The sequence below is a fragment of the Conger conger genome, chromosome 14, assembly GCF_963514075.1.
Source record: "Conger conger chromosome 14, fConCon1.1, whole genome shotgun sequence".
Lineage (NCBI taxonomy): Eukaryota > Metazoa > Chordata > Actinopteri > Anguilliformes > Congridae > Conger > Conger conger.
The window spans coordinates 42,970,838-42,994,461 of NC_083773.1; the positions used below are offsets into that span (position 1 = coordinate 42,970,838).

Here is a 23,624-nt window from a genome sequence, read left to right on the forward strand (position 1 = left end):
AAGCAGCACGATTCACATTAAACTACCAACTTCAAAACAGTGGACTAGCTTCCCAGTAAAAGGAACATGGGTGAGTGATGGGTGACATTTTTTATCTACCCAAACTATACTATACAAGACATACTTTGTTCCACGACCTGGAATACAGTCTAACATTATCAGTCAATGGGCACCCATTTTCAGAAACGTTCCCCCTACCGCATTTAGTAAAAAGCAACCGGACATTTTCCTAGCCACTATGATTAGCCAAGAGAGAAGCCAGCTTCTGTAAATGTTCAGAGCTGCATGGTGGCATTAACATTCAAAATTAAATCGGTTATTCTATCTTTCATTCACCCAGATCAAACAGGTTTCAGAAGTGTACCCTGTGACACTCCTCAAACACACTGCATCTATAATTTGCCTCTATAACGAATATCTCCCAAAAAAAACTACAGAACTGTGCAAACGTTTTAGGTAGCTGTGAAAAATAAAATAAGAATGATATGAAGAAAATAGAAATGTTAGTTTATTTTTTTATCAATTAAAAAAAAAGCATGAACAGAAGTACTGAATGAACACAAGAAAAATCTAAATCAAATCAATATTTGGTGTGACCACCCTTTGCCTTCAAAACAGCATCAATTCTTCTAGGTATACTTGCACACAGTTTTTGAAGGAACTAGGCAGGTAGGTTGTTCCAAACATCTAGAACTAGCCACAGTTCTTCTGTGGATTTAGGCAGCCTCAAATGCTTCTGTCTCTTCATGTGTTCCCAAACAGACTCGATGATGTTGAGATCAGGGTTCTGTGGGGGCCATACCAACACTTCCAGGACTTCTTGTTCTTCTTTTCGATGAAGATGGTTCTTAATGACATTGGCTGTATGTTTGGGGTCGTTGTCCTGCTGCAGAATAAATTTGGGGTCAATCAGATGCCTCCCTGATGGTATTGCATGATGGATAAGTATCTGCCTGTACTTCTCAGCATTGAGGAGTACATTAATTCTGACCAAATCCACAACTCAATTTGCAGAAATGCAACCCCAAACTTGCAAGGAACCTCCACAATGCTTCACTGTTGTCTGCAGACACTCATTCTTGTACCAGCCCTTCGGTGAACAAACTGCTTTCTGCTACAGCCAAATATTTCAATATTTCAACTAATCAGTCCAGAGAACCTGCTGCCATTTTTCTGCACCCCAGTTCCTGTGTTTTTGTGCATAGTTGAGTCGCTTGGCCTTGTTTCCACGTCGGAGGTATGGCTTTTTGGCCGCAATTCTTCCATGAAGACCACTTCTGACCAGACTTCCCTGTACAGTAGATGGGTCTACCAGGGTCCCACTGGTTTCTGCCAATTCTGAGCTGATGGCACTGCTGGACATCTTCCGATTGCGAAGGGAAGTAAGCATGATGTGCAGCTGATGAAAGACACTTTTCCTTGGCCGACCACTGCATCTACAGTCCTCAACGTTGCCCATTTCTAAGTGCTTCGTCAACAGAGCTTGGACAGCACATCTGGAAACCCCCGTCTGCCTTGACATTTCTGCCTGGGAGAGACCTTGCTGATGCAGGTGCAAGTGTACCTAGAAGAATTGATGCTGGTTTGAAGGCAAAGGGTGGTCACACCAAATATTGATTTGATTTTGATTTTTCCTTCTGGTCAAAGAATAAACAATTAACATTTCTATTTTTGAAAGCATTCTTACTTTACAGCATTTGTAAAGTAACTTTTGCACAGTACCATTTATAAACACAGCCATTTTATCTCTGACGCAGAAAAGGCTTTTGAAATTTGGGTTATGGAGAACCATTTGTTCAATGGATCAAAATGCTCTACCCAGGGCTACGGTCACCACCAATGGAATTACCTCACAAGCTCTCTCACTGCAAACAAAATGGCTGCTTTACGACAGTTTCTAGCCCGTTAAAACCCTACGAAATTCTGAACTTGCCAGTCGGTCTGCTCGCTGAAGTCCTGGAAGCAGACGACCTGGGCCATGAGGCAGAGGTAGAGGGCGCGGGGCAGGGCGCGGGCGCCGCCCTCGGGGCAGAGCTCCAGCAGGTCGCAGAGCACGTTGTAGCGCTCCTGGGCCGTGTCCCCCGCAGCGGAGCGGTACGCCCGCAGCTCCTCCTCCAGGAGGCTCATCATCACCTCCTCCCCGAGGGCGTGCTGCCCCAGGCCGTCCCGCAGCGTCCTGGGGGGGGGGGCAGAGCCAAAAGGCACGGCGGGGTCACAGCTTTAATGCCGGCCAGGGTCACCATCACCGACCCTGGGAAGCCACAGAGGGTGCTGGCTTCACCCAGGCACACGGGGCAGCCTCTAGTGTAGTGGTTAAGGTACATGACTGGGAGCCGCAAGCTTGGTGGTTTGACCCCCGGTGTAGCCACAATAAGATGTTGGGCCCTTGAGAAAGTCCCTTAACCCAACATTGCTCCAGGGGGGATTGTCTCCTGCTTAGTCTAATCAACTGTAAGTCGCTTGGGATATAAGAGTCAGCCAAATGAAATGTACAGCACTCAGTCGATTAATAGGCTAGTATAATAGGCTTTGTTGGGGTTTTTTTGACACAGGTCTGCCAAGTTTCTCATCACAAATTTTATAGCAAATCGGGGACATATCAGGCTCAAAGCAGGAGAACCAGCCCCTATTAAAACAATGTTATTTCACTAACAAAGCCAAAGACTAAAAGAGTGAGCTACACAAACCGGATGTAGGAGGGCTGGGAGCAGAAGCCCTTCCTGGCGTTCTGGACCAGGAAGCCCAAAAGAGCCCGGCCCCCTTCCCCCGCTACCTGAGGCGCGTGTCCTCCTGCCCCGCCCGGGTGGCGTCCGCCTTGGTCTTCACCCACAGAGAGACGGGCTCGGCCATGTGCTCCAGGACCCGGTCCCCCAGGGCCTGCAGCCAGCGCAGCACCCAGTCCAGGGCCCTCTCCAGCTGCCCGCCTTTCCGGGAGCACTGCACAGCCAGCATGAAGGCCCGGTTCAACTGCAAAACACCGCCAGCATGAAGGCCCGGTTCAACTGCAAAACACAACCAGCATGAAGGCCCGGTTCAACTGCAAAACACAGCCAGCATGAAGGCCCGGTTCAACTGCGAAACACAGCCAGCATGAAGGCCCGGTTCAGCTGCGAAACACAGCCAGCATGAAGGCCCGGTTCAGCTGCGAAACACAGCCAGAATGAAGGCCCGGTTCAGCTGCGAAACACAGCCAGAATGAAGGCCCGGTTCAACTGCAAAACACAGCCAGCATGAAGGCCCGGTTCAACTGCAAAACACAGCCAGCATGAAGGCCCGGTTCAACTGCAAAACACAGCCAGCATGAAGGCCCGGTTCAACTGCGAAACACAGCCAGCATGAAGGCCCGGTTCAACTGCGAAACACAGCCAGCATGAAGGCCCGGTTCAACTGCAAAACACAGCCAGCATGAAGGCCCGGTTCAACTGCGAAACACAGCCAGCATGAAGGCCCGGTTCAGCTGCGAAACACAGCCAGCATGAAGGCCCGGTTCAACTGCAAAACACAACCAGCATGAAGGCCCGGTTCAACTGCAAAATGTGCAACCCGTCACAATATACCAAAATCTGAATACCAAATCATAATATTACAAATAAATGCAGTTAGGCATTAACTGAACGGTTTCAAAGCACCTACCAGGACACAAATACACCCAATCATAACACCAAATTGAAAACTTGCCTGTAATTAGAACACATAATGTTGAGAAAAACAAATACAGCCAGCATTACCTTCTCCACCGGCAGGGAGGGGTGGCGGTTCTTCCACAGTTCCTGGCACAGCATCTCGGCCAGAGAGAAGGCCGGCTCGTACAGTCTGCGGTTGTACAGCCCACAGACCAGGCTGTTAACGGCACAGGCTGTGAGGGAGACACAGCAGTCACCGTCAGACACCGTCACCGAACACAGCTGCTTAAAATACGACCAGAGACAACATTTATCAAATAGACACTCAAAGCCTTTCTTTTTGCATGTTAATAAAAATACACAGGGGCCAAGGTAAAATCAATGAACATGAGCTGGTACCTACAGCAAGTAGAAATATTATTTATTAATCTAAAATACTATTCCAGAGTAGCTTGCAGAGCAGTCATGAGAAGACAGTATAAAAACTGAATAAAAGCAGCAAGACCAAGGGCCAGGTACACCAAAGCAAGTAAAACATTAACATGCTAAACTACAATCAACAGCACAGCAATGACACCACTTTAAGGGCTTTCCCTATACAGTCTACAGATTGCTTCATGATGGAATAAAAGCTTGCGTTGGACAGAACACAGAGACAACTTAAATGGAGGTTGAAGCGGGCAGAGTACCAGAGAAGAAGAGATAATGTACGTTACCGGCCATGGCGAAGGTACTGGCAGCAGGAAGCTCACGCAAGGCACTCAGTAACCTGCCAGATGTGGCCTGGCAGAACAACAGCACCCGCTCCATCGCCTCTGCCCCCTCCAACTGCAGGGAGAACCGGCACTCTACGTTACTCTGTACAACAGCCGTACACTTCAGCGATCAACCATGTTTGGTACTGAAGTCAGGTACAAATGAATAAGCTCAATCCGATTTGTCAACTCCATCAGTAGAACGCCATTTCTAGACTTGTATCATCAACACGGATCATTGAGCTAGAACCGTTCTCCCTGACCAGGGTTGCCAGGTTTGCAGTTCACACCAAATTGGGATACTTTGTAGTTTTAGTTGCAGGTACAAAATTACTTGCAGTGGGTTGATTAATTCAGTAGATGCAGGGCCATAGAGAAAGTGCCCCTCTCTCCCCTTGGAACACCTCTGTGTGTGTTGTCATTGGCTTTTGGGCAGAATTATTTTTCTAGACCACACAATCCTGTCCCTGACAAAAATGTCCAGAGCTACAACATACTCTACTCAATAGAAGGTTCAGCAAAGCTAGCATGTCCCACATTCAAAACTTTCCAAGCTTACATGGGATGCGATTAAATCACCACTGGTTTAAATGCGAGTAGAAACCAAAGATTTTAGAGAAGTAAGCAGTAAGTAAGGGCGGCCTGTAGCGTAGTGGTTAAGGTAAATGACTGGGACCCGCAAGGTCAGTGGTTCTAATCCCGGTGTAGCCACAATAAGATCCACACAGCCGTTGGGCCCTTGAGCAAGGCCCTTAACCCTGCATTGCTCCAGGGGAGGATTGTCTCCTGCTTAGTCTAATCAACTGTACGTCGCTCTGGATAAGAGCGTCTGCCAAATGCCAATAATGTAATGTAATGTAATGTAATGTAATGTGTCCAGTTACCTGTGAGGCGGCCAGGCTGTCGTAAGCATCCACCAGGCTCTTCTGCAGACTGCAACACAGAGTCTGCTGCAGGTAGCGTTTCTGCTCCGCCTGCCCCCCTGTGGACTGGGTCAGAACCGCAACACCCGCTTCAGCCCAACGAACCAGCCCAACGAACCAGCCCAACGAACCAGCCCAACGAACCAGCCCGGAGCCCATCCCTTCTCTCACACACGGGGCCCCATCCCCATCCCCACACAGGGCCATGTTCAGGGGCACAATTCAGTTTAGTAGTGCTGAGGCCAACTTTGATTTCAATTAAGTTCTGGAAAATGATGAATGAAACTCTTAAGTTTGAAATCTGAAATATTGAATTGAATAACAAACAATTGACATTCTTTTCGAATGCGTTTTGATTTAAACACAGCCTCAGCTCAAACCACAGACGCGGGTTCTGTTGGCCTGAAACGGGCGCGCTGCACTCACCATCTGAATGTGTTTCTCCAGCAGCTCCTGGTACTCCTCCAGGAAGGAGAACCAGGCCAGGAGGGTGGGGGCCCCCAGGGGCCCCGGCTGGGCCAGCTCCAGGGCCCAGGTGAGCAGCTGGCAGGCCTGCAGGACTGCGTGCCTCTCCTGGTGCCCCAGCTCGGCGGGCAGGGCGCGGAGGCGGCGGGCGCACTCGCTCAGCGCCGCCCCGCACTGCCCCTGGGGGGCGCTGTGGAGGCCTGCGGCCCGGCGGGCCAGCTCCAGCACCAGCGCCAGGTAGGGCGGCCCGCTCATCCAGCCGGTGTCCCTCTGCAGGTGCTCTGCGGCCAGGTCCCAGAGGCCCGCCTCCCCCAGGAGCCGGCAGACGCGCAGGGAGACCTGGCACAGCGCGGGCCCCGGCTGCGGCCCCGGCCCTGGGAGCCGCAGCCCTGGGAGATGCTGTCGGAGCAGCTGCAGCAGGCTCCGGGCCCCCTCCTCCCGCAGCGGCCCGCAGGCCTTGGCGTACTTGCCCACCGCCTCCTCGGCGTGCTTGGCGACCTTGGCCGGCCCTTGGGCGCCCCCCTCCAGCAGGGGCAGGAAGCGCAGGGCCCTCAGCTGGACGGCGAGCCGCTGTTCGGGGGAGGGCCGAGTCTCGCCCGCGCCGGGCCCCGGCCGCTCCGCCCACAGCTCCGCAAAACTGCTGCGAGACAGCAGGTGGCGCTCCGCCGACTGGGAACAAGAGCAAGAACATCAGCTCTAACCCAACACTGAGACACGCCCCGCAGGAGCACATCAGCTCTACCCCAACACTGAGACACGCCCCACAGGAACATCAGCTCTACCCCAACACTGAGACACGCCCCACAGGAACATCAGCTCTACCCCAACACTGAGACACGCCCCACAGGAACATCAGCTCTACCCCAACACTGAGACACGCCCCGCAGGAACATCAGCTCTACCCCAACACTGAGACACGCCCCGCAGGAACATCAGCTCTACCCCAACACTGAGACACGCCCCGCGGGAACATCAGCTCTACCCCAACACTGAGACACGCCCCGCGGGAACATCAGCTCTACCCCAACACTGAGACACGCCCCGCGGGAACATCAGCTCTACCCCAACACTGAGACACGCCCCGCAGGAGCACATGAGCTCTACCCCAACACTGAGACACGCCCCGCAGGAGCACATGAGCTCTACCCCAACACTGAGACACGCCCCACAGGAACATCAGCTCTACCCCAACACTGAGACACGCCCCGCAGGAACATCAGCTCTACCCCAACACTGAGACACGCCCCGCAGGAACATCAGCTCTACCCCAACACTGAGACACGCCCCGCGGGAACATCAGCTCTACCCCAACACTGAGACACGCCCCGCGGGAACATCAGCTCTACCCCAACACTGAGACACGCCCCGCAGGAGCACATGAGCTCTACCCCAACACTGAGACGTGCCCCGCAGGAACATCAGCTCTACCCAAACACTGAGACACGCCCCGCAGGAACATCAGCTCTACCCCAACACTGAGACACGCCCCGCAGGAACATCAGCTCTACCCCAACACTGAGACGTGCCCCGCAGGAACATCAGCTCTACCCAAACACTGAGACACGCCCCGCAGGAGCACATGAGCTCTACCCCAACACTGAGACACGCCCTGCAGGAGCACATGAGCTCTACCCCAACACTGAGACACGCCCCGCAGGAACATCAGCTCTACCCCAACACTGAGACACGCCCCGCAGGAACACATGAGCTCTACCCCAACACTGAGACATGCCCCACAGGAGCACATCAGCTCTACCCCAACACTGAGAAACGCCCCGCAGGAGCACATGAGCTCTACCCCAACACTGAGACATGCCCCGCAGGAACACATCAGCTCTACCCCAACACTGAGACACGCCCCACAGGAGCACATCAGCTCTACCCCAACACTGAGACACGCCCCGCAGGAACACATGAGCTCTACCCCAACACTGAGACACGCCCCGCAGGAACACATGAGCTCTACCCCAACACTGAGACACGCCCCACAGGAACACATCAGCTCTACCCCAACACTGAGACACGCCCCGCAGGAACATCAGCTCTACCCCAACACTGAGACACGCCCCGCAGGAACATCAGCTCTACCCCAACACTGAGACACGCCCCGCGGGAACATCAGCTCTACCCCAACACTGAGACACGCCCCGCGGGAACATCAGCTCTACCCCAACACTGAGACACGCCCCGCAGGAGCACATGAGCTCTACCCCAACACTGAGACGTGCCCCGCAGGAACATCAGCTCTACCCAAACACTGAGACACGCCCCGCAGGAACATCAGCTCTACCCCAACACTGAGACACGCCCCGCAGGAACATCAGCTCTACCCCAACACTGAGACGTGCCCCGCAGGAACATCAGCTCTACCCAAACACTGAGACACGCCCCGCAGGAACATCAGCTCTACCCCAACACTGAGACACGCCCCGCAGGAGCACATGAGCTCTACCCCAACACTGAGACACGCCCTGCAGGAGCACATGAGCTCTACCCCAACACTGAGACACGCCCCGCAGGAACATCAGCTCTACCCCAACACTGAGACACGCCCCGCAGGAACACATGAGCTCTACCCCAACACTGAGACATGCCCCACAGGAGCACATCAGCTCTACCCCAACACTGAGAAACGCCCCGCAGGAGCACATGAGCTCTACCCCAACACTGAGACATGCCCCGCAGGAACACATCAGCTCTACCCCAACACTGAGACACGCCCCACAGGAGCACATCAGCTCTACCCCAACACTGAGACACGCCCCGCAGGAACACATGAGCTCTACCCCAACACTGAGACACGCCCCGCAGGAACACATGAGCTCTACCCCAACACTGAGACACGCCCCACAGGAACACATCAGCTCTACCCCAACACTGAGACACGCCCCGCAGGAGCACATCAGCTCTACCCCAACACTGCGGAATTCCCTGGAGGAGCACGTTAGGCCTATCCAAACTTTGCAACATTCCCCCCCACCTCCCTCCATCCCAGACATCACGGATGTAATCGTTCTCCAGTCTACACTCCACAGCTCATGTGCAGGAAGGAAGTCAGAGAACTGAGGGCAAGCAGTGGTTTACAGTCCATGGACCAGTGACAGCCTGCCACTCTGACTGAACACAAACACAGGGGCTGGGGAACCCGTTTTTCTACCCGCCATCAACTCAACAGAAAAATACAGGATTATGGTGTTCAGTTCAGTTCATGTTTAAGTTCTACTGAAAAGGAAAATTCTGCTTCACTGTAGTGTCAAATTGCAAGGTTTTAAAGGTCTTGTTTTAGGGCATACCTACTTTGGGCATTGATTCTGCAGTGTGCCATGATACTACGTGCTGGTTAATATGAACAGAGTTCTACTTCAGAACATTGTCGTTGGGCAAGAAAGACAACATCACTGCCTGTAGCATGCCCAAATTCTCATTGCTTATTGTACGTAGATGGCACAGCCATCTACACCCCGCATACTAACATGAAACAAACCCCAGCTACACTCAATGACATGAACGCCCCAGACACCAAGCTGAATCATCATCACCAGACACAAAATGTCAAGAAAACGGAAGCCATCTTGTTCCATTCATCCAGTTATAACTTTCAGAATCAGAGCGATTGGTCATATCAAATCAACCTCTTGCCATTATAAAACATTATACGTGCCCCTGATACTCACCCAACGTACAAACCTCGTATGCAGAAATTAGTGAAACGATTACACCTAAATTTGACCAGACCTTGCACATGCAGAGGCCAGCAGGAACCTCAATCATACCATCATCAATACAGTAGCCAAAATTTGGTCCCTTACTTCCAAAGATGCCTTTGATTCCATGCAAACACACAATAAGGCTTAAAAAAAAAAAAACAACTTCAGTCTCCACGTGGACAAACCAGTGTCTAGCAAAAATGCAAACTCAATTTTGACAATTACTGTATCTAGTTATTATTTCATGGCAGGAAATTCATAACTGTTTTCTTCCAACAACAATTTGTAGTTTACTGTCCACAGATGCCCACAAGACAACTGAGAAGCATTAGATCCATTGCACAATACCGTTTCAAATTTCAAAAACTACAGCAAGAACTCATTTTTTCAGTTTACACCAATCTGGAACAGTATTCCCCAGTCCATTAGAACACTACCAAAAACGACATACCAACACCAACTAAAAGATATCTTTTGCACCCTCTTCTTTCTTGTGATCCCTTCTCTCAATTTTGTTATAATCCCCCTGCCCCCCAATTCATGCTCTTCATTTATTTCCGAAACTCCAACCCCACTTTTTCCTTCTCCTGCAGGACAGGAGCCCTTTGAAACTGAGAATGTCTGAATTGGGGCAAAAAAACGGTCTGTCTTTTATACATTGTTTTTTAATCCTGTCTAAGTAAATTCAATGAAAATGAACCGTGTCAAGTGGTAAATACATCTCGAGGCTCTCCGCAATTACCTTTTAATTCAGCTCATACAACTGCTACTCGAAATAAATCATTTTCAAATATTAATTTGGTGCTCCCTTACCACTGCAGCCAGGGCCAGTCTGTCATAAAGCAAGTCCCCCATGAACTGGCACCAGGTCTGGGAGCCAAGGGCAGCCACTTTCTTCAGGATGTGGAAGAGGATCTTCTCCATGTAGAGGGGGTCACTCTGCAGCCCCGACACCCGGCTGGTCTCATAGCCGTGGACCGCCACCTTCACCAGACCCATGAGGCAGTCCAGGCGCTCCGGACACACAGACCCCGCGCCCAGCTGCTGGTTGCAGGCTCTGATCACCCGGTCACACAGCGTCCTGCCCTGGGCTCCAGAGCCACTCTGCACATAGCTCTGTCCAAAGGCAATACCGCAGTTAAATATTTAAAGGATTCTTTAGGCATTAGAAAAACGGTTTTAAGTATCGGTGATCGAACTGTAAACACAGCGGGCATTAGACGTTAGCAAGAAATATACATTTCATTCACGGTTAACTTAGGTAATTGGCAGGATTTGACAGGTTTGAATCGTAGGATGCACAATGCTTACCTCGAGTTCACGGCAGAGAATGCGCGTTTCATTCGGACAAGCTGTGCGCTTGACATAATCTTCCACTTTCAGGCACTTCATTCTCGGCCTTTTTTCACAACTGTGGAATCAACTATGACGAGTAAGTAACAATTAGCTAGTAACAGTAATACAGGTGGTTACTCAAACGTTATCGGCACAATAAATAAACACCTAGCGTTGCGTGCGATTTAGACAACGTTACGTTCGCGCCAGGTGGTAAACTAAGTTAGCTAACTTAGTAAGCTTGCATAACTTTACATATAAACTTACTTTCTAGCTGCAAGTTAATACAATGTGACTCAGGCTAGCCAAATATAGCACGGTGCTAGCTAGCCATACCAGTGTTACGTACACAGTCAACACTCAAACACGAAATATCAAGCGGCATTGCACATAATGCAACGACAAATGTTTACCCCTAGGCACAATCGCCGTTTTTTAAGAAGGTTTAGCTGGAGTTGCATGCATAGATCTGGCTAATGCAAGTTAGCTAACGTTTGAACTTCATGATTAGCTAGCTTGAAAACTTAAGAGTTAGGTAAAATGGCTAAATAAGCTAGCTCTAGTTACTACAGTATCTAACTTACCGTTGCCTTTCTGGACACCAATACGCCTCTATTTGTTCCTTTTTAAATACATAGCTATATAGACTAATAAAAACAGGAGAAAGTAGCTAAACTGGTTCTGGCGTGGCACTTTCCCCCATACAATAACTTGACATGTACGAATGTACTCTTAATTCAAACGATAACCATCAAGTCAAACAAGGCCGCGCACATTGTTTAAAATCAACGTGTAGCCAATCAGTGTATGTGGCATCAATGTCGTCATGACGTTACGGAAGAGAACAAGTTACTTGGTTGTTGTAGTTTTTCTTGCAATGCATGGGAAGGACAGGGGAGCATGTTTTCTTTTCAAATTCTTCCCAAATCATTTATTTTCCAAAAACAAATACTAAAAAGGGTTGATGTAAATGGGAACATTCTTAAAATGTATGTGTCTATCCTTAAATTAATACTTCAGCATTTTTCAAACTGGATGTTAAGTTAATATAGGTAGTTACTAGTTACCATGACCAAAACAAGCAATCAGATATAGAAGCAGTATGGTATTAACAGAGACATTCCTATTTTCCTTCCAACCTAACTTGAAAATAAACAAAAAAAAAAGCATTTCATCGACAGCCACTTCCATGACAATGACAGAGCTGTTCAAACCATAGAGCACATATACTCAGTGAGCACTTTATTAGGTATTAGACTTATTATTTAGACTTGTACTGCTGTAGCCTATCCACTTAAGAGTTATAATGTGTTGTGTGTTCAGAGATGCTCTTCTGCATACCACTGTTGTAATGTGTGATTATGTGCGTTACTGCGACCTTCCTGTCAGCTTTGACCAGTCTGGCCATTCTCCTCTGACGTCTCTCATTGACAAGGTGTTTCTGTCTGCAGAACTGCAGCTCACTGTATTATTTTTAAAATAGAAAAATTGAAGAAAATTGAAAAAAAAAAAAAAACACGCTGGTGTACAGGTCTACCTAATAAAGTGCTCAGTGAGTGTATACTGATTTCTTGAGTAAATGTGGCCCAGACTGAAACCCCATGAAACATCTGTGGAGAGACCCAAAAATGGCCGTTCATAGAAGGTTCCCTTCCAATCTGATGGAGCTCGAGAGGATCTGCCAGGATGAATGGGATAAACTGCCCAAATCCTGGTGTTCAAAGCTTGTCAAGATTTACCAAAGAAGACTCAAAGCTGTACTGCTGCTAAAGGGGCTTCTGCAAAGTACTTAATTAAGTGTCTGAATACTTTCACTGACTTCCCCAAGACCTTACATGAAAGGCAAATGATAGGTTAAGACAAGGGTTGCATTACAAAGTGAACTCAGGTCATTTGGTTTCTGGGGTCTGAATCGGTCTCTGATCTTAAGGAAAAAACAAAAACCAGCAGGCACTGGCTAGTGTGGCTGTAGGTTTCTGCCTTAGCCCAGCGCTAAGACGCCTGATTCAACTTACAAAGTTTTGATTGAAGACCATGATTCTATGTAACTTTAAGAAACTTCAAATTTATTGGAGTTTCTCCACTGCTTCTAACAAAACCTTTTTTGCAGGGGCATGTTCACGGTAACAAACAAAATTTAACAAGTCTCACTTGCAAACATTGCTGACAATGATCTTCTGTGCTTAATTTGTGGCAATTACTTCATCGATTTAGATTGAGGTGGTGGAAACAGGATCATTATTTGAAAATGGGCTTGACAAAGAGGCTATTGTGACCTCTGACTGGTGGAGGACTTAGTGAGAAAACAAAGCAACACAAACTGGTGCCGCTAATTATAGTCCTCACAATACATTATGGTGATGATTTGGTATTTCTTTGAAAAGAGAAAAAATGATGTAGGATGTGGCATGTTTCACATGTCCTTTAATAATAAACATTTATGCATGAAAAAATTCACAACAAGTTATGCAGAAAAACATGTAATTCTGCCACATAAAATTGGCAAGTTGGTTCATAACATGACAAAATAACAAACATTAAAAAAATAAATCTATCATAAATCTATCATTTTATCATGTTAATTTAATGTGCAAATGTATACATTTGTTCCTTACTGAGCAATGGAAAGGTTAAAAAGGTATTGCCAAAAAAGTTAAAAGTTAATTTAATGTAAAAATGTCAATGATAAATGACCACGGAAAAGCACATCACACAAAACCAAAAATCCAGATATCCAGAGTTTTCTGCATTATATTTAAAATTGTTTAAAAAAAGACGAATGCACACAGAATCCCTCATTTACATCAAAAATACAAAGAATTATAAAGAAATCATCACTCCTGCAGTGATTTCTCAAGGTTGTATCAAGTTCATACTAAATGTTTCAATGACCAATGTTTCAGTTATCACCGATGTACAAATAGACCATATGGGACACCCAACTGTCATTCTGGTTTCCATTAAAAAAAAATCCTCACAGCCATTGTCCATACACATTCATAAAAACACTTTCTGATCTTGCTGTGGTCGACTGAGCAGCCTGTGGCCTGAGCTAACCCCACACTAAGCCTGGCACAGTCTCAGTCACAGTCACAGTCCAACTCCTTAGTGTGCATGGGGTTGAAGACTGTGGTTGTAGCTCCCTGGAACAGCGGGTTGCGATCCTGTATAAACCAAGAACACAGGGAAGCCCAGTCAGAGAGCATTTCTGCTGATGTGTGGTGAGCATTTAGTTTGTTACCGGTGTGATCCCGCCCTGGGTGTGTTGAAGTGTCCCAGAGCAAGACACCAAACTGCCAACTGCTCCTGACGAACTGGTTGGTGCCTTGCATGGCAGTCAATCGTTGTTGGTGTATGAGTGAGTGTGTGTGAATGGGTGAATGAGAAGCATCAATTGTACAGCGCTTTGGCCCTATATAAATGTAGACCATTTACTATTTACCAAATATTACTAAAACAAAGTAACTGAAGCTCATACACAGTGAAAGTGGAAGCTTTTTTCTCACAGAAAAGATTTTCTGTTTTTGAGTGGAGTATTGTACTGTACTCTAGTATTGTAGAGTATTGTTATTCTTGGAATTTATTATTTTTCATTATTCATGTCTGGTCCTCTGTTTATTTACTCATACTTAATTGCATCCATCTTCCCCTGTGATGTCTGTGTCTTAATGTACTCCGAGCCCGAGTCACTTCCCTGTCTACGTGATTCACTATTTGGGCGGTTTCCGGTTTCCCACAATTCCTTCTCAGTCTCATTTCGCTTACTTCCTGCTTTTCCTCTATTTATGTTTGTAGATAGCGCTAATCTACTAATAACTACTAACATAGATTTTGTACAGTACTAAATTATATTAACACACTAATTATCCATCTAACTAACAGTCACTAGTTTTAGGTAATTGTAATTTAATCACGTAACTAACAGACTAACTCTATCGCTACTTCAATACTGCTCCATAACTCCGCCTCTCTGTTCTATCTCTAATTGCTTGCCTTGATTCAGCGAAGCACGCTCTCCTCTATGACTGCGTTCCTTAACTGTGCAATTGTCTACTCCCTAGTCCGGAGCCGTTTGTATTACATGTGAGTCTATGTGAATCCAGTCTGTGTTTTCGTTCCTCCCTCGTCATTGTATTAATTACCCATTCATGTTTCTCACCTGATAAGCATATTTGTTAGATAATCCTCACTCCCTTGCCCTGCCTGGTTTGTCTCATCCCTATGTGTATTTAAACCCTGGTCTCAGTTGTATTCTTTGTCAGAACGTTCATCTACATACTCAGAGCCGATTACTTATAAGCCTGTTTATTAGAGATTCTTGAGACAACCCTTTGCCTGTTTTCTGAGTTTGCCTAGCCCCTTTGATTTGTTTGCATTTCTGATTTTTGGTTTTTGATCTACATTCAAATTGCTTTGCCCTTTTGTACTGCTGCCTTTCTGCTCATCTGGATTTTTGACCTCGGACTGTTTAGTCACTATTCTTTTGCAACTCGATTTGGCACTGTTCTCTGATTACCTGGCTTTTGATATTGGACTGAATAAACAACGATTTCTAAATATCCCCTGGTCTGTGTTTGGGTCTCCGGAACCGTACATAACAGACATTGAAACTAAATGATATTATGGGTCTTATGAGTAGTAAAATACTGCATTTTGCTTACTAAACTATACAACACCTTTTATCCTGACAAAAGGTGTTTGCACTTCCCTATAATTTCAAGAATACCATCTTGTATACTAATATATTCATTCATGTCCATTGATTAAAGTTTTTGTCGAATACCCAACCCCCACCAACAAGTCATACTCCAGTCAAACATATTCCATAATTTCACGTGCTATTTATTATTCAAAAGCAGGCTGGCTGGAGCAATGTGGGGTTAAGGGCCTTGCTCAGGGGCAACAGCTGTGTGGATCTTATGAACTATAAATAAACTTTATTATTATTATTATTATTACTATTATTATTATTATTATTATTATTATTATTATTACATTTGTAGCAATCACAGCACACAGGAATCACAGGAAGGCATGATTTTGAATGTATTATTGCAATTGTGCACCAGTTTTACCAACACTGCCATTTTAATGACACAGCGTTAGTGCTTCTGAAGTTTTGCTAGGTTACGTGTTTATGATATTTCTGATACAATGAATCGGAAATTGAACAAAATCATAGTGGATTGGTAACAAAGTTTTTTTAAGTTAGGTGTGACTTATAGCACTCCTTGGTATGCCTCTCAGCCAATGACAATGCGAGGTCAGAACTAAGTCTTGTATAATACAGATAAAGAACAGATATTGAAAGGTAATACCCTACCGTTCAATTCACAAATGCTGCCATGTACAAATAATGATCATAGCTTTTAATTGAAGCATCCACATAAACTTATGTTTATGTTAATTAAAAAATCTTCTGCATTGGTTTAAAAGGCCTTAAAATGTTCAAGCAGAAATATGTTGCCTTTTGTTGTTTTATTGATCATTCAGTAATATTGCAGGTTCACAAGACGAAAACTGCTATAAAACACACTGAACAAAATCGCTGTTACAATACATGAATTAAGAATAATTCTTGGCATCCAGTGCATTATTCCATTATTCCTCTGTGGAGGCTCCCTTTAACTGTTTATTAATCGAAAGCATTTGTTGTATGAATTTCTTTTACAAACTAATGAAGTGTCAATTTATGTAAGCTTTTAAGTAACTTCATTCTTTCACAAGGCAGCACACGTTCCCTCTCTCATATTGACAACTATAAAAACACAAGAATCAAATTGAAATCCGCCGAGACCAGCAGAGGCATGCAAATTGTGAATTGGAGCTTATCCCACCTGCTCCGTAGTTGTTTCGAATGTCTTTGACAAGCACTTTTTTGTAAAAGCGTCTGCTAAATAAAAGGGGAGGTAATGTGCGGGCGTCAGGCTCACCACGTTCCACTGGGCGCGTTTCTGCTCGTCGATGAAGGTGTGGTACTCTCTGCGGTAGTACAGCTCCAGCAGCAGCCGGTACACGATGATGATGGCAATGCCGATGAGGATGATGCCCACGATCGAACCGCCCACTGCCACCATCGTCAGGTCGATGGGCTCTGTGGAGGAGAACAGGGGAGAGCGGGGGCGATGAAAGGAACCCCTAACCCTTCACTTCTACTCATTCCAAAACTATGACGAAAACCTATTGACCGAAATACCTATGTCAGTCTTCTGTGTGCATTCGATATTAGAATGCTGAAATAAAGGATATCTGTCAATGCATACATACACATCCACACATCCATATACAGTGCCCTGTTGAAGATGAGTAAAAAAGGCTATGAAAAATGCTTGATCTTGTACTGAAAACATTGGAAATGTGTGTCAAGTATTGGCCACCCACCCTCTACATTCTGATGAAAAAAATCAAAGTATGTTGAGCTTTATTTTTTTGTTTTTAGGAAGCCTTTAGGAACTTCTAATCCGACACCAGTTTCACCCGTCTTCCCCCCCATTGAAAGTACATGGTACTGCATGTGGTGAAACTTATGTAGGAATTGATCCCATTTTGATGGGTGGGCGGTCTTTATTTGTTTTAATTATGAAAAATTCCTGGAGCACCTGTTAAGAGAGACATGAACAGGAACAACAGTATGTACCAACATATTAAAATAACAAAACAATGCACCCCCCCCCCAAAGATTTCCATTTTTATTTAAAAATTAAGCTTTTGAATGCAATTTGCTTATGATTATCTGCTGACAAAAGTACACATATCATAGTTTATACAGTTGAATGCCTTTTTAATAATGAAAAAACTGGTTTGAACAGGTGGTTTTAATGTTGTGGCTGATCGGCATTATAATGGACATCTTTATTCAGGACAGTTTTCTGAAGTTTGTTGAATCCCACACGACACACTCGTACTAGCCCTTCATACGAAAAAGGTAAGAGAAATGTACAATAAGAGAAATGTACAAAAAGAGAAATGTACAATAAGAGAAATGTACAAAAAGAGAAATGTACAAAAAGAGAAATGTACAATAAGAGAAATGTACAAAAAGAGAAATGTACAAAAAGACTGCAGGCAGGTTTGATGAGACAGATACAGAGCTTTTGGGTCACAAACCTCAGAAGTGAGTTTGCAGTAAAAAGAGGGACGGTCATGCAGAAAATAACCTAATCGTCACTGTAAAGCACGGTGGTGGATGTGTAATGTGATGGGATTGTGTTGCTTCCACAGGCTCTGGGAACCATGTTAGAACACATGGTGTCAGCCAAACTCTGGCTGCCTCTTCCAGGAGGCTAAAACTCTGTCATGGTTTAATTGTAGGGGATATACCACTACTACTCAAACAGTGAAGCATTTAATGGTGATATATACACTCACCGAGCACTTTATTAGGTATTTATTAGACTTATTTTTTAGACGTCTACTGCTGTACTCCACTCAGAGTTATGATGTGTTATGTGTTCAGAGATGCTCTTCTGCATACCACTCTTGGAATTTGTGGTTATTTGCGTTACTGTCACCTTCCTGTCAGCTTTGACCAGTCCTAATAAAGTGCTTGGTGACTGTATAAACTGTATATCAACCTTCTACAAATGGTGGCGTAATTAAAGAAAAATTATTAAATATTTGTGGCAGTGGGTGTAGTCCTGTGACAGGTGTACTGTAACCATAGTGACAGTGGGTGTAGTCCTGTGACAGGTGTACTGTAACCATAGTGACAGTGGTGTAGTCCTGTGACAGGTGTGCTGTAACCATAGTGGCAGTGGGTGTAGTCCTGTGACAGGTGTGCTGTAACCATAGTGACAGTGGGTGTAGTCCTGTGACAGGTGTACTGTAACCATAGTGACAGTGGGTGTAGTCCTGTGACAGGTGTACTGTAACCATAGTGACAATGGGTGTAGTCCTGTGACAGGTGTGCTGTAACCATAGTGACAGTGGGTGTAGTCCTGTGACAGGTGTACTGTAACCATAGTGACAGTGGGTGTAGTCCTGTGACAGGTGTGCTGTAACCATAGTGACAGTGGGTGTAGTCCTGTGACAGGTGTACTGTAACCATAGTGACAGTGGGTGTAGTCCTGTGACAGGTGTACTGTAACCATAGTGACAGTGGGTGTAGTCCTGTGACAGGTGTACTGTAACCATAGTGACAGTGGGTGTAGTCCTGTGACAGGTGTACTGTAACCATAGTGGCAGTGGGTGTAGTCCTGTGACAGGTGTGCTGTAACCATAGTGACAGTGGGTGTAGTCCTGTGACAGGTGTACTGTAACCATAGTGACAGTGGGTGTAGTCCTGTGACAGGTGTACTGTAACCATAGTGACAGTGGGTGTAGTCCTGTGACAGGTGTACTGTAACCATAGTGACAGTGGGTGTAGTCCTGTGACAGGTGTACTGTAACCATAGTGACAGTGGGTGTGGTCCTGTGACAGGTGTAAATGTCTGGGATGGAAAGCCCGCTCACCTGGGAGATCGGCGTAGTACACCCAGATTCTGCCGTCGTCGGTTTTGGAGTCCACGGTGTAGCGGACCTGGGCGTACTGGCAGGTGAACTCCCGCTGGTCGTCAGCTCTCTCAGTCTTCACCACATCCTCTGTGCCACACTCCAGGCTGCAGTTCTGGCTGTGGTGTGATAGCGCGCACAGAGCACATTTCCTGATTCACGGAAAGCAGAACAGAGGCACACAACATGAGGACCTCAGGCATGAGCACAATATGGGCCACAGGAAAGATCATCTGACACTCAACTCAATTCAGCTCTTCGCATGGCGCTTTGCGATTTACAAAGATGATTTACAGTGGAAATACAAAAATACAATACATATTACAAAAAAAAGCTTAAGGTATTTTTACTTTTTTTACTCCCTGCATGTGTCATGGTGGGAGGTAATACCCGTGGTGATCGCCAGAGGGCCTAGGATAATTGGTAACACCTGTTCCTCGTTTGCACCAGGGGAATTGCCTCCCAGCAGAGTATTTAAGGCCAGTTCTGACTGGTCTTCAGTGCTTCTGTGTTACCGTTCGCCCTAGCACAAAGCCGGTAAAGGCACAAGGTGGACTCTGCGTTTATACGAGTCAGGTACTGTGCAGGTGTGTGTGTGTGTGTGTGTGTGTGTGTGTGTGTGTGTGTGTGTGTGTGTGTGTGTGTGTGTGTGTGTGTGTGTGTGTGTGTGTGTGTGTGTGTGTGTGTGTGTGTGTGTGTGTGTGTGTGTGTGTCAAAGCCATACAATTAAAAGAAAAGAAAAGAACAAAGGTAAGGAAGGTGCTCGGTTTAGTTGTTGGGTTCACCGACACCTTCCCTAAGGGTTTTCATTTCTGTTTTGGGCTCGTGTGAGCCGGCGGTAGAGGGACGTTGTCCCCGGTATAAGTATTTTAGTTTGTGTTTTGCCTGAGCTGCGCCTCATGGGTTTTTTGTTTCATGCCTAGCGGTTTTTTGCTAGGTTGTACTTTTATTTCTGAACTCCCCATTTATCTGTATCTGTGCTCGCCTTTAAGCACAATTAGTGATTCGATTATTCGCCCTGTTTTGTGAGGGTTGTTTTGGGTTAGTTTTTGTTCCTCCCTTTCTTCTTGGATTAGATATTGTTTTCCGTTCCTGAATATCCCTGTAAACCAACCCCAGCATTCAGGGGCGAACCCTAGCGCGTTCGCTCAGTCGGGTTCTTCCTCTGGTCGCTCCTGGCTCTCCGCTCTACCCCCACCTTATAGCATGTGAATGATTCTTAATTCTGATTGGCTAACTACTCAATAATATGTTCATTTGGCCATTAGATTAGGTGATTATACAAGGTAAGTGATGTGCAAAAGTCTTCATTTGCATGAAATCACACAAAACTAACAAACCAGGTGGAATATACAAACAAAACGTTTTTCACGGGACAGACTTAGCAATTCCACTAGCACCCATATGTGTTTGTGCTACAGGTGTCACCAAAGCAAGGCCCAAAGTCTTCTAACCAACATATCATTTTGTAAGTGACAAGGACAAAGGTCAGTATGGGTCTTTGGCCGTTGGAGTGGCACTTACTGGAAGTCTTGGCACGATACTCTGAGCTCTGAGCAGTCACTCGGTAAGAAGTGCTTGTTGCAAACGCACTGGTTGCACTCACACCGGCCATGCTGACTACACACCCTGCCATCCTTCCCCACGCACTTATCCGTCTGCCCGGAGCAGCTGCAGTCATCGCCAGTGTAGCTTCCATGACAGATGCACTTGCTGCAGTTACACGACCCATGACCTGTGGGCCACAAATTCACATGTTACATGCTTATATTTCTTATGTTTTGGTATTTTTCCAGCAATTAACAGATTAATTTGATTAACCGACTTAAACAGATTTAATTAGCTATACGGTCATATTGTTTTTACCAAGGCTGATGAAAAACAACTCAGACTACGAATATGGTTGGCATTTTATATAGCGCCTTTATCCAAAGCTGATGATGCTTCTCATTCACCCATTCATACACACACTCACACACCAACGGCGATTGGCTGCCATGCAAGGCACCGACCAGCTCGTCAAGAGCATTTGGGGGGGGGTTAGACGGCTTGCTCAGGGACACTTCGACACACCTAGGGTGGGGTCAGGTTCAGGGTGGAGGTTCGGGTGGAGGTTGGGGCCTCACCTGCACAGAGCCGGTTGTGGTGTCGGGGGCAGTTGTGGGGCCTCACCTGCACAGAGCCGGTTGTGGTGTCGGGGGCAGTTGTTGGGCCTCACCTGCACAGAGCCGGTTGTGGTGTCGGGGGCAGTTGTTGGGCCTCACCTGCACAGAGCCGGTTGTGGTGTCGGGGGCAGTTGTTGGGTCTCACCTGCACAGAGCCGGTTGTGGTGTCGGGGGCAGTTGTTGGGCCTCACCTGCACAGAGCCGGTTGTGGTGTCGGGGGCAGTTGTTGGGCCTCACCTGCACAGAGCCGGTTGTGGTGTCGGGGGCAGTTGTTGGGCCTCACCTGCACAGAGCCGGTTGTGGTGTCGGGGGCAGTTGTTGGGCCTCACCTGCACAGAGCCGGTTGTGGTGTCGGGGGCAGTTGTGGGGCCTCACCTGCACAGAGCCGGTTGTGGTGTCGGGGGCAGTTGTTGGGCCTCACCTGCACAGAGCCGGTTGTGGTGTCGGGGGCAGTTGTTGGGCCTCACCTGCACAGAGCCGGTTGTGGTGTCGGGGGCAGTTGTTGGGCCTCACCTGCACAGAGCCGGTTGTGGTGTCGGGGGCAGTTGTTGGGCCTCACCTGCACAGAGCCGGTTGTGGTGTCGGGGGCAGTTGTTGGGCCTCACCTGCACAGAGCCGGTTGTGGTGTCGGGGGCAGTTGAGGGGCCTCACCTGCACAGAGCCGGTTGTGGTGTCGGGGGCAGTTGAGGGGCCTCACCTGCACAGAGCCGGTTGTGGTGTCGGGGGCAGTTGTTGGGCCTCACCTGCACAGAGCTGGTTGTTGTGTCGGGGGCAGCTGTTGTCGTCGCACTCGCAGAACTGGCCCCGCCGGCCCGCCTCCTGGCACAGGCAGCGTCCGCACTGGCAGCTGCCCTGCCCGCTGCACAGCTGCGACTCGTTGGTCTGCCGGCACTGCGCCTCCATGGCCGCCACCGTGACCGCGTCCCCCTGCCTCTCGCACTCGCAGTGCTGGCCCAGCTGCCCCTCCTCACAGCTGCAACCACAACGGGTCACGTGGTCAGCCACGTATGACGGTGCGTTCTTGGCTTTGGAACAGGTTATGGCCATTAAATATGACGTTTCACGAGTTCACAAGACCGTACGCGGTTGTATGGGCAAGTACAGACATTGAGAAGCACCCAGTTCTTCATTTGGCTCTCTACTCCACGATTTTAGATAATGTAATTAAGCAATTTCCATGTTGTTAAAGGCATACTATGGAGGATTTTCACCTTGGAGATATTAAAAAACAAACATGCTCAGTCATTACACACTGGCAACCTGTATCTGTGTTCACTTGTACTACAGTGGTGAGCTGAGTTTACATTTTAGCCCCCTTTTAAGGGCAGCATACATTTGGGACAAATGGCTTCACAGGTGTTTCATGAGATGTACAGATGACTGTGCTACTTGAGAGCCCATTGCTGGTAAGAATCTCGCTGGTATCCCTCCATTAGCTAATGAAGCGCAGTGGACTGTCAGGAGGCTAAAGGAGATTGCCCTGAGGGGGTCTCTGGGTGCTATGGGGGTCTCTGGGTGCTATTGAGGGGGTCTCTGGGTGCTATTGAGGGGGTCTCTGGGTGCTATTGAGGGGGTCTCTGGGTGCTATTGAGTGGGTCTCTGGGTGCTATTGAGTGGGTCTCTGGGTGCTATTGCAGTTTGCAGGTGGCACTGACCTGACTCAAGAAAGCCTTGATATATGCAGCAATATATGCAACATTACACATTTAATTAAAAGATGCATCAACAGGAGAAACAATGAGAAAATGTGCAGGATGTGCAGGATAACCATAAGAAAAATAAAATAAACTTACGATGACTGCTGTCTTTTTGTTTATAACAGCCCTTCATGTGTATGTTACTAGTTATGGATTTTATGCTTTAACCAGTGCATTTGTAAGTCGCGTCTGCCAAATGATTAAAATGTAAAATGTAAAAAATAGCCGCCCTGCCCACAGGACAGCAACCTGCCTGCAGGTTCCACAGCTGAGCGTGCCGTTCCCACTGCAGTGGGCGGAGTGGTTCTTCGAGTCCCCACAGTTACAGTCGCACAGCGTTTCCACGGTGACCCTCAGCTCCTCGCCAATGCCCTGCGGTTTGATGACAAACTCCTCCACCCCCGGCAGGCAGGAGGTGGCCGTCACCTTCACAGTGAAATCCACCTGGGACGGAGGAACAGGTG

General features: G+C 47.2%; 2 protein-coding genes across 2 annotated transcripts in view; both read right to left on the reverse strand.

Annotated features, from left to right (window-relative positions):
• Positions 1-11,535, reverse strand: part of espl1 (extra spindle pole bodies like 1, separase) — a 31,379-nt gene extending 19,844 nt beyond the window's left edge. The window contains exons 1-9 of the mRNA XM_061218814.1: positions 11,393-11,535; positions 10,785-10,896; positions 10,287-10,589; positions 5,728-6,435; positions 5,263-5,367; positions 4,340-4,451; positions 3,729-3,856; positions 2,774-2,967; positions 1,934-2,176 (exon numbers count right to left, since the gene is read on the reverse strand). Coding sequence (XP_061074798.1) covers positions 1,934-2,176; positions 2,774-2,967; positions 3,729-3,856; positions 4,340-4,451; positions 5,263-5,367; positions 5,728-6,435; positions 10,287-10,589; positions 10,785-10,865 — 1,874 coding nt within the window. The 5' untranslated portion in view covers positions 10,866-10,896; positions 11,393-11,535. The remainder of the gene's footprint in view (positions 1-1,933; positions 2,177-2,773; positions 2,968-3,728; positions 3,857-4,339; positions 4,452-5,262; positions 5,368-5,727; positions 6,436-10,286; positions 10,590-10,784; positions 10,897-11,392) is intronic.
• A 1,679-nt stretch (positions 11,536-13,214) lies between these two features.
• itgb7 (integrin, beta 7) overlaps positions 13,215-23,624 on the reverse strand; it is a 34,769-nt gene continuing 24,359 nt past the window's right edge. The window contains exons 11-16 of the mRNA XM_061220968.1: positions 23,414-23,604; positions 22,207-22,436; positions 20,823-21,033; positions 19,260-19,450; positions 16,742-16,902; positions 13,215-13,972 (exon numbers count right to left, since the gene is read on the reverse strand). Of these exons, the coding sequence (XP_061076952.1) occupies positions 13,889-13,972; positions 16,742-16,902; positions 19,260-19,450; positions 20,823-21,033; positions 22,207-22,436; positions 23,414-23,604 (1,068 nt within the window). The 3' untranslated portion in view covers positions 13,215-13,888. The remainder of the gene's footprint in view (positions 13,973-16,741; positions 16,903-19,259; positions 19,451-20,822; positions 21,034-22,206; positions 22,437-23,413; positions 23,605-23,624) is intronic.